General features: G+C 45.0%; 1 protein-coding gene across 1 annotated transcript in view; it reads left to right on the plus strand.

Moving 5' to 3' along the window:
* The window catches only part of LOC311357886 (voltage-dependent calcium channel subunit alpha-2/delta-1), a gene marked incomplete at its 5' end in the record, with an annotated part of 54,867 nt that overhangs the window by 10,409 nt on the left and 29,458 nt on the right, over window positions 1–15,000 (plus strand). The window contains 5 exons of the mRNA XM_084477903.1: window positions 7,288–7,347; window positions 8,516–8,551; window positions 10,488–10,617; window positions 14,033–14,164; window positions 14,874–14,943. Of these exons, the coding sequence (XP_084334029.1) occupies window positions 7,288–7,347; window positions 8,516–8,551; window positions 10,488–10,617; window positions 14,033–14,164; window positions 14,874–14,943 (428 nt within the window). The remainder of the gene's footprint in view (window positions 1–7,287; window positions 7,348–8,515; window positions 8,552–10,487; window positions 10,618–14,032; window positions 14,165–14,873; window positions 14,944–15,000) is intronic.

Consider the following 15,000-nt stretch of genomic DNA (forward strand, 5'->3'; position numbering starts at 1 on the left):
TTTTTGTGTGTTTGTGTGTGTGCGTCGGTGTGTGTTTACTTACTTATCTGTGTGTGGATGTGAGCAGACATCTGTATGGCTTTGGGTGTGTATGCGTGCTTGCATGTCTTCGTGTGTGTGTGTGTGTGTGTGTGTGTGTGTGTGTGTGTGTGTGTATTTGTAATGTCACAACAGCATCTGTTGACTGGATGTTACCTTGATGGTCGGGGTCTCAGAGGGGGGATCCGCGTGATCACCATTCCACTGCACCCCCCCCCCCCATAGGATCTCTCACAGCTGAACATTCCTCAAGCTGCCCTCCTCACTGTGTGGTTTTATACACTGTATTCTCCATGAACACCCCCCCCCCTCACTCTCCCTCTCTCTCTCTCTCTCTCTCTCTCTCTCTCTCTCTCTCCCTCCAGTCTTTGTCCTTAGTTGACTCTCGATGTGATTCTCCATATCCACATCCATTCAATTCCTACCTTCTTCCTTCTCTCTCTTTCCTCTCTCTTTGTTCCACCACTCACCCATTCCTGCACTTTAGTTTCTTTGAGTGTCTTTGCAGATTTTAGGACAACAAATGTCCCAAATGTCTCTTGAAATCTCCCTTATTACTCTCTCTGTGTCTCACCAGATCATTATTATAAGTGTCTTTAATCAAGGATTTGAATGGATCTATTTTCCTAGTATCTTCAACGTCAGCTGTTGAACCACACTGTGGTGTCTGTTATTTACCAATTGTTATTTATTATTTTGTCAATCTGTTCATTCTCTTGAGCGTTTTGTGAATTGTGCTGTATTTTTGTGAGATATCTGTTGCCTTGGCTTCTCTTTTGCATTGTAAATGTTGTTGTTGATGTTGAAGTTGGTGTTTGTGAATTACAATTAGTTTAATGTACATATATCTCTCGCTCTCTATGAGTATGTTTGTGTGTGTGTGTGTGTGTGTGTGTCTGCAGTAAGGAGGAGCAGGGAGGTGCAGCAGTATTTGTAAGTGGTGTTTCCTGCCTCTTATTTGTCTGTGCAGCGCTGTGCTGTCTAGGGGATTAGGCCCTGTGCTCTCTGAACGGCTCATTGATTTTAGACCCCTTAGAGGTTTTGGATACACAAGTTCCCATATGCACAGACACAACACACACACACACACACACACACACACACACACACACACACACACACACACACACACACACACACACACAACGCATGCCTGCACGCACGCTTGGGCACGCACGCACACACACGCACACACACACTCACACACACAAACATACTGCCACACAACAGAATGCAACAGCAAACACACACATCAAACATCTGTTATATATACAATTAAAAACAACACACACACACACACACACACACACACATGCACACACGCACGCACACGCACACACAGGACAGGAGGATCTGTCCAGCTTCGATTTGACTTTGTTAACTTTCACTCAGCCGTATCACGACACGACAAGCCATTCGGCTAGCAACAACTGACTAGCATGTAGGCAAAGAGCCTGAGCGCTACTCAGAGACCTCGCACAGCCCTTTTAATGGTCCATGCCCTATGCGTACGCAAAGACATGCAGTCCTCCTCCCACAGCCTAGCAACGCGTCAGCGTTCTCTGAAGAGCCAACCGTCAAGTTATCCCTAATTGGTTGAGCGTGATGTGGCAGTATAAATGGCAGGCAGACCCTGCAAAGATCCGTGTTGTGAAATATCCGAATATTGATTCGGAAGGTATGAAGGTAGTTCACACATTCCGCTGTGTTCCAATTTGGAAAGGTAAAAGGGTTCAGCTTCTCGACAATTTCTTCGCGGAAATGCGGGTGACGTCGCGTGCCCTTCTCTTCGATGTTCCTCTTTTTTTTTATGTCTGTTACTGATTCAGTCGGAATAAGGGTGAAAATGAACGTGTCAACCTGGTTGTCATGTTTCCGTCACCGCCAACTGGTACCCAGAAATAACCGTGACCGGCCTCAGAGTAATTTGTCCCCGGAATGAATGTGGGTGTTAGTGGTGTTTCCTGTCCACTGGGAAAGGGGCATTATGTTAGAACATAGCCCAGTGTGACGGTTCCCCTTTCAGGAGCACAGAGGAGCTCTCATTAGCCCTGGAAACGAGCCGGAATAACAGTGAGTTTGCTCATCGACGCACCAGCACTATCAGCCTGCAGTCACCATCTGAGGAGTTTTAATGGAAAGCATGCTGTGGTCAATACTGCTCTCTGCTGCAATTTTCCTCCACTCAATTACGTCTAACTTTGCAAAAAAATGCACTACATTGCAATAATATTAGTATAATTATTATAAATTGTCATCCTCCTCAACGCCTCCTTCATCATTCATCCAAGATCCCTGCTGCTATAGCAAGTAATACGTCCTTGTCCGTCCCTGGTGGTCCCTCTAGTCTCCCCATGTTGACAAAGTGGACTAATTTCTTGCTGCAGCTGTGTTGTGTTGTTCTCAGGGATATGAGCCTTAATGAGCGAGGCAGCCTAGAGCCTAGGGCCTGGTATGTGTTGGGGGCAGTGGTGATGGGGGGGGGGGGGGGGGGGGGGTGTGGCGGTGTGGTGGTGGGCAGTCCTATTTTAACCAGCCCATTGTAGTAGTCCCTGAAATACAGAGGCCCTTTCAGCTGGGCCACAGTCAATAGGTTTTAATCAATAGGCAGGCCCCGAGATTGCAATTTGCAGCGGCGCGCGTCTGTGTGTAATGAACCGCTGAGCCAGTGTGTAGAGTGCCACGCTGTCAGTCACACCGAAGGGACCCTCTAATTAGGGTTCATGGATCCCATTGGATAATATGGGGTTGTCCTCCTCCTCCGCCTGTTCTTAACATCTCTTTTGTGTTGTTTGTGTTTTGTATGAAATAGAGAGAGAGAGAGAGAGAGAGAGAGAGAGAGAGAGAGAGAGAGAGAAGAGTGTAATTAGATGTCTTTCCTCGTACACCCCTCCACCCAAGCACACCTCTAAAGGGGGGGAGGAGCGCGTCAAACCGCTGTCATGAATTTTTAACAACCCCGGTCGACTGAGCTCTCCCGGGGGGGAGAGAGTGTGTATGTGTGTGTATGTTTGTGTGTGTGTGTGTGTGTGTGTGTGTGTTATATATATTTCAAACATGCACACACACCCGTACACACACTTGTGTGTGTACGGGTGTGTGTGCATGTTTGAAAGCAGACATAATCATCGCTATGACCTCCTCTATCACTGACCAATGACGAGGTGCATATATTTATTGCTGCGTGTGTGTGTGTGTGTGTGTGTGTGTGCTCACGGGGTTCTGCATGCATGTTGCGAGTGACGCGACTCAACGACGCCGCGGTCCACCGACTCTCACAACAAGTGGCGTTATCCAACGGTGCAAATCACCTCCGTTGGTCTCTCCAGAGGTGGTTTCATGCCCACTCACTGCCTCCCCCCGAAGTCTGTCTCTCTCTCTCTCTCTCTCTCTCTCTCTCTCTCTCTCTCTCTCTCTCTCTCTCTCTCTCTCTCGCTCTCTCCACACTAAATCATTGATGTTGTGTCTTATGAAACAATCATCGCAAAGCAGCCCAATAGTGACGACAATGCTCTCCCAGTGTTTCCAGAGCCGAGGTGAATTTACGGTTATTTGCGCGCCTGAATAATAGATGAGGACAGTTGTTTTTTTTCCCGGGGATACGATGCTGTGTTTAAAACTAAGCGGCGGAATCCTGAAACGGACCCGCTTTTGTGCGTCTTGATCTTTTACGGTTATTCTTTGGAGGGCAACAAAAACAAACCCGACAAACCTGTGTGAGCTGCATAATTAGAACGCGACAAAAGTGGACAAGTACGAGTGATGGAGCTTGAAGGACATTCAAGCAGAGCCAGAGGTTAAATGGTTTATATATATATATATATATATATATATATAAATTATAAATCTGACCTGGTGAGACACTAAGAAGCAACGGAGCCTTCTGAGAGACTAAGCTGAGACTGAATACTGAAAGACACCTCGCCACTAAAGGAGTGTCTGTGTGTGTGTGTGTGGGGGGTTTAACAGTGTGTATCTGCGTGTGTCTCATGCATGTGTAATTCTCACGTGTGTGTATGTCAGTGTGTGTGTGTGTGTGTGTGTGTGTGTGTGTGTGTGTGTGTGGGGGGGGGGTATGTGTGTCAGTGTCTGTCAGCTTTTCTGGGTGCGTATGTCGGTTTGTGTTTGTGTGAGTGGTGTGTGTGTGTGTGTGTGTGTGTGTGTGTGTGTGTGTGTGTGTGTGTGTGTGTGTGTGTGTGTGGAAGAGTGTATTTTTAGCAGCTGACAGACAGTGCAGAGGAGTTGCAGACAGACTTGGAAGAAAGCCCAGGACGCAAGGCCAGAGAGACAAGATCATTGGCTGAAAATGGCATTAATGGACAGCCGACACACCCACACACACACACACACACACACAAAAAAATACACTCCCTATAAATGGTAAATGGTCCTCATTTATATAGCGCTTTTACACACACACACACACACAGACACACACACCACACACACAACGCACATACACACAAACATCCGAGACACACACACACCCACCCACACACACACACACACACACGTGTAAGGAGGCTGCAAGCAACCATCAGTTATTGCAGTCTATTCCTGGAGGCAATTATAAGGGTGTGGTTTGTGTGCTTAGACCTGTAAAATTAACAAAGTTCCAATGCTTTAATAAAATGGAATCCTTCTGGTATATTAATCATATCTTTCACAGCAACATTTTATCCGTTGTTGCTGTCGTCTGCGGTTAAGTTATCGGATGACGGGTAGCCTACTGATTCAGCTACTAACCACATTGTGCTCTCCCAGGCCAGTGGGTGGAAACAAGCCTGGTTCATGTGTCTGAGTGCTGCTGTGTCTGCTTCAAAGCCCCTCAGACGGGCCTCTTCCTGGATTCCAAATGGGGTAAAATCTACTGGGTACAAATGTGCTGCGGCTCCCTTAGGATTTGCTCTATGCCTGTGTTCTCTTGTTCCATTACTTCTACGCTCGGTTTTTTGGTGGGATATTTATTTTTACACGTGTGTTCCTCAGCAGGATGCACTGAAAGATTTGCTTCGCAAAAAACTTGTGACCACCGTGTCACAGCTAGGACCTCTGTCTGAGCCTGACAACGAGGAGGGATCATCCTCGTGATCCGGTTGCAGGGAACAGGTATAGGAACAGAGATAAAACAAAGGAATGGCTTCAATAGATCAGGCTATAGAATTGATCTAAAACATAGGGGCCAATCAATGAAACATGATGATACGATCAGGAGAAGGAAAATTGGGCAATGAAACAAATCTTAAATCAAAAACATAAAGGATCATGGCTTAGATGGTCAAGTAACATGCTTAATAGGGATGTCCCGATCTCATTTTTTAGCTCCCGATCCGATTCCGATATTTTCATATTGCTCCCGATCCGATCCCGATATTTCCTGATACTGGTTTTCCGATACCGATTTCCGATATCACTTTTTGTGTTGGCATTGACATGCATCCAAGCTGTGCTCAATAGCTTTTATTCTCTCACTTGTAAATAAGAGGTTTTTTTAAAGGGTACGTGTTGGGAACGTTACTAACGGAGTTAGTAACTGAATTACGCTATAATAAAAGTATCTAGTTACCAGGGAAAGTAATTATTTGCGTTACTGTAAAAAAAAAAAAAAAAAGTAGCTTTATAGATGCGTGTGTCGTTGTGGACACGGACGTGTGTCCGCTCCACTTTTCCAACTCGCTAATGGCGGCTGATGCAATAGGACAACAACGACAAACAAACGTAACAATGGAATTATGGGATATATTAAATATGGATCGGCCATGAAATTGAATTAGATCGGCCGATCCCGATTGACCTTAAAAACCCTGTATTGGGCCCGATCCGATCCGGGATCGGGCCATCCCTAATCCCTAACATCCCTAATGCTTAATATATAATATGATCAGATACAATTACATGTGTTCTTTAACACAAAACCAAACAATTCATATGAAGCAGCATTGGTTTAAATAAACTATTTGGCTCTGTTAGGTCTGATTTAAAAGCTATTATATGTGTGTCATCTTTTATAAATCCCTTATCCTTCTGTCAGCAATTAGTGAGTGAAATGACAGCTTGGTAATTTCTGCCCAATCTGGCCATCCTTTCCTTTGATTGGTTTGGGGATTCAAGCTTGCTGATCAATCACATGTGTGTGAAATGCAACTTTGCTCAATGGCAGAGAAACCTATATTGAGGGAGGGACGTTTTCTTGGTTTTCTAGTTTCAAACACTCTCTTCTGCACTTTTTATGCTCTCTCTCTCTCTCTCTGTTTCATCTCTCGCATCTAGACCACAGCACCTTTATCCACAGCATCAGTTATTCTGTTTGTGACAAGAAACGGCGTATTGTCCCACATGGTCCGCCTCAATGACTTCATGGCGTGAAATGCTCCATGGTCATAATGTGTCATCATCGCGGTCTGAATATCAAGTGTGTGTGGCTGAACGTGTATGTGTGCACGCCCCATCGTTGCATGCATGGGTCTGTGAGTGTGGGTGTGGCCCATGCGTGTTTGTGTGCGTGTTCATCGTCACTGAGGGTTTGATGTGTGGGGCTTACTCCCCCGCCTTGATTCAGCACTCGATCAATTGGCACCCTCCCCGGTTGTCCACTTGACTTCTCTGTGTAATCTTGTGTTCCTATGAGTGCTCATCAGGAGATTACCTGCCTCCTGTCTCGCCGTCTTCATGTCCTCTATACGCCGTCGGCTCTGAAACATAACCTTTTTCATTCCCTCTTCTTGATGATGCTCTACAGTTTTAGCCTTAAGCCGGCATCTCCCTTTCGAGTTCAGCCGAGTCGCTGTAGCATCGCCGTGTGGAAGAGCCATGTTTGAAACTCGCAAAGGAATCGCTTTAGGTTTTCCTCCCGTTTCTCGCGCCTCGGTCCTGATTCCACCAAGATTAGGTAGATGAATACTTTATTGATCCACAGGGGGAATTCAAAGTCACAGTAGCGTCAACACGTCACGCACAGCATGTGCATAAATCATAAACAAGATGATAAAAAAATTTAATAAATATCCACATGGATAATATGGATGATACAATATATGCTAAGGTGTTCTTGGATGATGTGACAATATACAAATTAAAAGAGATAAAAACAAACACGTGACGGACAAGCTACTGAGAAGGCTGCCACTCTTCGAGAACGCCGGAAACGAGCCTATACAGTATATGATTCACGCCTCCTTTCTTCATGGATAACAACACCTCGGCTGTCATTCTGCGATTCTCATCATTATTTCTCCTTTCTGTGTCCAGAAACTGGCCACCGCAGCAGAGATCCTGCAGATGGAGCACCAGTGGAAAGATGAGTTTGAGGTAACAAACAGCATACATTTATATTTGTCCGCTCCAAATACAGGGAGATATTGTGACATTTCATTATACGATTGCTATAAATAAATGGTTAACTGCAGAGAACAGTTGATAGAATGTTCCCGGCAATAAACCCTGTTGGCCAATACACTAACTGTTCATTAAATGATATTGGCCATTAAATTCTCATCTATTGTGAATGGCTTCTTGCTTTCTGTGGGTTACTGTGTCATGCTGCTCAACTGCACAGTAAATTGGAGCACATATTATTTTTGGTAGCTGTATGTATTAGCATTGGATTAGCATACTGCTATTTCATTCGCACAAAAAACAAATTAATTCAACATGATCAATTATAGTTGGCTGCATGGCAATATTAGAAAACAGAATAAAGAATTGTATTCAAACTGTTTTACAACTACATTCAATATAGTTGCAGCTGGGAGCATAATTTTTATGCTAAGTTTTGTTTATTTTAGAAGAAATGAAGGAAATTAATCCCTGACAAACCCCCCAACAATTTCTCCCTAGTAATGTATAAGTTTAATATCAGAGAAGGCTTCTGGGCTAACAAATTAATAAAGAAGTGGAAATGAATAACATTGTTGCATAATGTAGCCTATTACTAAATCTCCAAAGTATTGTAGATAGTTTTTAAGTTTTTACCAGTGAATTAATACAGCACTTATTATATTTGTAAATTGCATTAGTAAATTGTAACAGGCCTATTTTCGTAAATTAATAAAATCCTGTCAATGAATTCAAGTCAATTATTTCTTAACTCGTACATGACGGAAGTGTTGAAGTCATTTTGCATGTTTTCTATATTTGTTTATGATGCTAAGGTTATGATGTGATATTGTTTTTGTTTTTGTTAATTGATGTGACCATGTGTATGTCGTGATCTAGAGGTGTGGTGAAGCCCTTTAATCAGGCTCAGGTGCATGCTGAGGAGAGAGTGGAAGGGCAAACTGTTGTTCAACCGCACATCAAACCCTTTTCAAAGCTTTTTTGTTTTTTTATTGACTTTACTTTTGACTTAAAATAATAGTTTTACGATTCCCAGCGAGTGTGTGTTGTCTTTTACTGACCACTCTTACAGGAAGTGCTGTATTTGTAAGCCGTTAAGTGTGTGTGTGCATGATTTCTCCTAACCATCTGGTGTGCACAGGATGGGGAGATTGCCTACTACAACGCAAAGGATAACGTGAGTGTATTCTCTCTTCCACCACCCTTTCATTTCCTCTCCTCTTTCCACACTGTTCATTTCCCTATAGTTCTTTCTCTTTCTTTCTTCTGCATCATTTTCAAATGCTACCGTCTCTGTCGTGTTCACTTCCTCCAAAGGCTGACTGAATATGTTACACACATGGGCATGCACACACACACATGCATGCACACACACACACACACATGCATGCACACACACACACACACACACACACTCCCCCCCCCATCCCTCCCAGGTGACGAGGACTGTGCCATATTTCTACTCTAATTGACGGATGAGATGTATGAGCCGGCTACACGGCTGCTTTATTAACAAACCTCTGTTCACCCTCTCCCTCTCTCTCCAGCTCTCTCTGTCTCTCCTACACGCTCCCTCTCTCAATCTCCCTCCATCCCTCTCTATCTCTCTCACACGTACCCTCTCTCTTGTATTCACTCAAACTATTGCCTCTCTCCCTCTCTTTTTCTCCTGCTCTCGCTCTTGCTCGCTCTAGCTCTCTCTCTTTCTCTTTCTCTTTCTCTCTCTCTCTCTTTCTCTTTCTCTCTCTCTTTCTCTCCCATTTCTCTCTCTCTCTCTCTCTCTTTCTCTCCCCCCCCTCTCTCTCTCTCTCTCTTTCTCTTTCTCTCTCTCTCCCCTTTCTCTCTCTCTCTTTCTCTCTCTCTCTCTCTCTCTCTCTCTCTCTCTCTCTCTCTCTCTCTCTCTCTCCCTCTCTCTCTCACACAGACACACTATCACACTCTTGATCTCAGTTTCTCTCCTTGTGTTTTTCTCTAAATATATCTCCATTTCATCGTCTCCCTCACGCTCTCTCTGTCTCTCTCCCTCCCCCCCTCTTTCGCTCTCTCCCTCTCCCTCCCGCGCTCGCACCTTTGCGCTGCCTGCTGTCATTTATATCCCTGTCTATATGCTTCTCATTGAGATCGTTCGGTGAATGCTCAGTTACACTCATAAATCTCCAGCTAAGCCACCAGGGGTGCTGGTGATAGTGTGGGGTGTCTACTCCGCTCCGCTGATGAAGTTGATAAGTGGGGAGAGGGGCCGATTGCAACGCATTGTTATTGTACTGTTATTATAGAGTGCGATCGGAGGAGGGATTTGTACACACCCTGTCACTCCGAGGGCATCGTCGCGCGAAAGCACAGGTGTCGCGCATCACACTTATTGTGCGCCTGCTACTTTAATGCCTATATTCATAGATGTAGGCGTTGTCATTTTGGACCCTTTGCTGTGCTATGTCAACATCGCCTCCATACGGGCGAGGGGTGTTGACAAATCCAAGTAAACCAGGGAGCTGTGTCTTTTCCCGGACAAAAAAAGCTATGTTGTTAACATTTCTCAACCGATGTCAATGAGTCGTCTTCATAATTATATTTTATTGTATTATGTATGTTTCATCCGAATAAATATATATGAAAGATATATAGATGTACATATTATTATTTTTACTCTACGTAGATCAGAAATCCTTGCATAAAAACGGCTCATTGAAATCAATTGCGAATTGTTCTAATGCAGATATAACAATCCTCCAGAGAAAAAGCGCAGCTCACCCCGTTTATTTGGGTTTGATTACCTCGCCAAAATGGCGGCCACATTGACGTACGATCCAAAGACCAATGCGGCGTCTCTGTAAATATGCTTTTACGTACACCAGGGAACAGGGACTAGAATTATATTCACTAGTTTAGTTGTGTACCCTTACCCTTTAAAGACAGGAGCAGACCTATGGTGTTATGAGCAACTCTTGTGTTTGTTGCAAATAGTGGATTTGTTGTTTATTGAACGTGTGCTAGCGATGTGATGCTCATTCCTCCGTTGCATGGATCCAGCTTCTTTTGTTGTGATTTGGTGACATTTTTAGAGGAGGATTTGATACAAAATATTTAACATGCTGCCTCATATAATCTCACAGCTGGACGTGAACGAAACCCAAGGCAGGAAGAACCGGATCCGTCCGGAGTTCAGACAGGACTCCTCCTTTAAACGCCTGACCGATCACAACCACACAGCCGTGCACATCCCCACGGACATCTACGATGGCTGTGAGTACACTAGTACTCTATTTCTCTCTCTCTCTCTCTCTCTCTCTCTCTCTCTCTCTCTCTCTCTCTCTCTCTCTCTCTCTCTTTCGTGTACACACACACAGACACACACACACACACACACACACACAGACACACACACACACACACACACACACACACACTCACTCAACATGCAACGTGCAAGCAATCCCCAACAAACACACAAATGCGTGCACACACATTCATTGTCACTACCGGTAACCATGGATACTATACAACAAGCCCTAATGAAATGTGGTGCGTGTGTGTGATGACAATGTGCACTTGGTGGGTTGAATCATCATTCACCAAAATGCCACAATGTAATATATGAGGCTTCTCCACTTTCTGTCCCAGGGATTAGGTGTGTGTCCTTGGAATACTCTGAGGCAGGGAGGGCTAGATGCTGTAACTCAGACCATGAGTACATCTCTGACAGAAATATGTATACAGCATTATACATCTACATAAAGCTATATATATACATATCTACATATACACAGGAACACACACACACACACCAACACACGCACCATTCGATGGCCTCAATAGATGGAGACACGGGGTATAATGTTTGTCCTGGGAGCTGAACGGACACAGGTGTTATTTACCTGCATAGTTTACAATAATGTGTTCCACCTGAGGCCTTCTGACATTAGCCTGGTTCACATCAAATGAAATGCCAGTCCAGAGAATTTGCAGACAGACCCGACTGTGGCCTGAATTATAAATTATGTTTGCATAAGTTTTCGCCTCCGTGTGTGTGTGTGTGTGTGTGTGTCTGTGTGTGTGGGTGTGGGTGGGTCAGTGTCTACCCTAACGCTGGTTACAAGCCTGTCTCCAAGGAAATTTGGCATCATTTTTGTGATGCCGCCCACTTATCGGGTGATTTCACAGACAAATCAAAAACACGGCCATGATTAAAAAAAGGAAAACTCTAGCCCTGGTTCCCCAAATGGAGGTGGTGATTCTGTTGCACAGGTCGGGATTGTTTCACCACGCACAGAACGCTGTTAGTGACGCACCTCTGGACTCACTTTCTCACTTGTTCTCCCCACTCCTCCGTACAACCGCTCCTTAACCACCGTAACGGTGCGCATGTCCTCCCTGCAGCCCCCAGACGTTTAGTTTAGAGTTTTGACAGGGCTTTACCGCCATGTATGTGGGTGGGTTTGAAACGTTGCAGTATCTCTGGTGTGAGTGTGTGGGCTGGGTGTCGTAAGGCCCCTGACACAAGGGGACTCACGGTGATTTGGTTCCTGTGATGAGAATGCATTGGGTTGGCACTGCGGTCAGAGCACAGCCAGGGCTGTGATGTGACCTATAGGAATGGGAGCAGCGACGGTATAGGCATGTGAATTTGTTTCTGTGTGCCTGTATGTGTGCACCCGTGTGTGTGTGTGTGTGTGTGTGTGTCTGTGTGTGTTTGTGTATGTGCCTTTGTGTGTGGGTGAGGGATTGTGTGTATGTGCGTATAGGGCTCTGATTGAATGTATGCATGCAGTACTGTCTGTTTTCTGTTGCCAGCGGAAGATTAATGGTTATGGGTTAACAACTCTTTCAAATTGATCTGAAATCTATAAATGTTCAGCACGAAGCTCCTCCTCCCCGGCAGAGAGGACAAAATTGGACCTACCGCGCAAAGTGGGAGGTCAATGGTCCCGGAGTGACTGTAAATAGGATAGATGGTGACGTAAAGATGCCAAGACATCATGCATATGAACTAAGTCAATGACTGAGTTTGTACCTGGAGACACAGGCAGAAAGAGGGGGAGGGAGAGAACATGACGTAATGATAAACAAGAAAAATGGAGGAAAAATGAGATTGAACTGAATATATAATGTTTTAAAACCGCTCTATTTTTTTTTCCAGTAAAACTCCAATATGTAATCTGTGTCCTGGCCGGGGGGCTGTGGATCCGTCATGGAAATGAATCTTCAGGAAGCTATTGGTTACCGTAGCATGAGATACTTCACCTCTCCCGCGTCCGTTTGAGGCTGCCATAGCTGCTTCCTACTGGGGATAACCCACTGGTCTGTGGGTCTGTTCATCTGTCTGTCTGACTATTTTATTCATCTATCTATCTACCTGGCTATCTTTCTGGGATGTATTATAGAGATGTAATCGGCGGTCTGTCTGTCTCTCTATCTCTCCTCTCTGTACATATCGATCAGATGTTATTATATTCACATAGGTATCTGGGGCTTTGTTTAAGCTGTTGGAATGCATTAGCAGTTTTTGCGCACATCAAAGTGTCACGTCCGACTCAGTTCAGTCAACCAATCAATCACACACTGTACACAAACTCTAACACGCCGTGGGAGGGAGAGATATTGGCATAGGGGAAGGATGAGAGAGAGAGAGAGAGAGAGAGAGAGAGAGAGAGAGAGAGAGAGAGAGAGAGAGAGCGAGAGTGTACATTGGGATGAAGACACAAAGGAGGAAGTGGGATTGTGTGTGTGTGTGTGTGTGTGTGTGTGTGTGTGTGTGTGTGTGTGTGTGTGTGAGATGTGACGCTAGCCTGACCTCGAGGTGTCTGGCTGCTGGGTCTTTACATTCATGATGCCTGTCGTCCCTCACGTCAAAGATCAATCTTCAAATGACATACACACACAGGCACGCACACATGCACAAGCACGCATAAGCACACACCCATCCAACTGCACACACACGTACACACCCACCCACGCACACACAAATTGGCAACATACAAATTTTTATAGATTTCGCGTCTTCATTCCCTCTCGGATTGACAGATGCTGTGTACTAAAAGGGCACATTTGGTTGCTGGGCAACCAAAAATAACCACAATCTCAGAGTTGACGACAGATGGATGTAGCCAGTTTCGTAATAAGGCTATCCTATGTGAAGTTACAACGACAGATGGCTGTCTTCCTATAGCTGAGCAAGGTCAGTCATCACAATGAAAATAGCCATGTGAATATGAACAATGAGAATATTAGTTGAAGGTCAGAATCCATGGCTTCCTTCTGAGTTACAATTTTGTTACTTTATTGTTATAACGTTCCAATGGAATAGTGTGTGTGGCTGCTGTGGGGTGTGGTGCGTGTGGGCGTTTCACATTGCTTCATGGGTCCCAGTGGTCTAGTGGTGGAGGTCTCCAGTGCTCAATACACACATACGCACGTAGGCACACACACGCACACACGCGCACGCACGCACACACACAGGCACACACACCCACACACCCACACGCACATAGGCACACACACGCACGCACACACACACACACACACACACACACACACACACACACACACACACACACACACACACACACACACACAGAAACACACAAACATTGCATGTAGACATGTAGCACATTATGTTGATTCTCAGTGTGTCTATTTATATGTGTTTGTGTGTGTCCAGCCACCATCGTGCTGAATGAGCTGTACTGGACGGAGGCGTTGGCAGACGTCTTCAAGAGGAACAGGGAGGACGACCCCACCCTGCTCTGGCAGGTCTTTGGCAGTGCCACGGGATTGGCTCGCTACTTCCCAGGTAACCACACCCACCCGACTATGACCCCAGTAGATACATCCCCAATAGTACATTCCCTTATGTCCCCATTCTGGTCAATTTGTTTGTCAGGTGTTTTTGTGTGTGAGTGTGTGTGTGTGTGTGTGTGTGTGTGTGTGTGTGTGTGTGTGTGTGTGCCTCATACATCTGCTGTATCAGCACACATGTTCTAACGTGGCATGCCACGGTGTCATATCATCGTTAGAAGTCTAGAAGTCTCCCACTCCTCCAGTGATAGTGAGTTTTATTTATGCCCTGCAATTTATATTCATAAGATTCTCTGTCATCATGGGTCGCTTTATGAGGAACGTTTATGTATAATATTTATGAAGTTTCATTTGGCCCCGGGAAGCTCCTGCCTGTTCCTATCCCTCCCTCTGTATAGCACACACACGACTAGCACTAGCAAGGCTTCCTTTTATTCTACATTTCTGCTTTTTTAGGTTGTTTTTTTTGCAACAGTATTTTGTCATTTCAATCATTTAATTTCATGTTTTGTCCCGGTTCCAAAGAATCCATGACGGCGATTGACGTGTGGTGTCAAGTCGAGATCACAAGGGCTATGTCAACACTTGACGTCTCGATTTAGAACGTTTGAATATAACCAGTGTCAGAGGGAAGGAAGTGAGCTTAACCAATCGTACACTCTTATACTTTATTGTTAACCTATACACGGTTTACCTTCCCTTAGCTTCGCCATGGATGGACGTGCGCAAGACCCCCAGTAAGATTGACCTGTACGACGTGCGCCGGAGACCATGGTGAGACACATCTCTCCACCCTGAGGACCTCTTCATCCAATAACAAAAAAAATAACA

This window comes from Micromesistius poutassou (assembly GCF_964030765.1).
Source record: "Micromesistius poutassou genome assembly, chromosome: 13".
NCBI classification, from domain to species: Eukaryota; Metazoa; Chordata; class Actinopteri; order Gadiformes; family Gadidae; genus Micromesistius; species Micromesistius poutassou.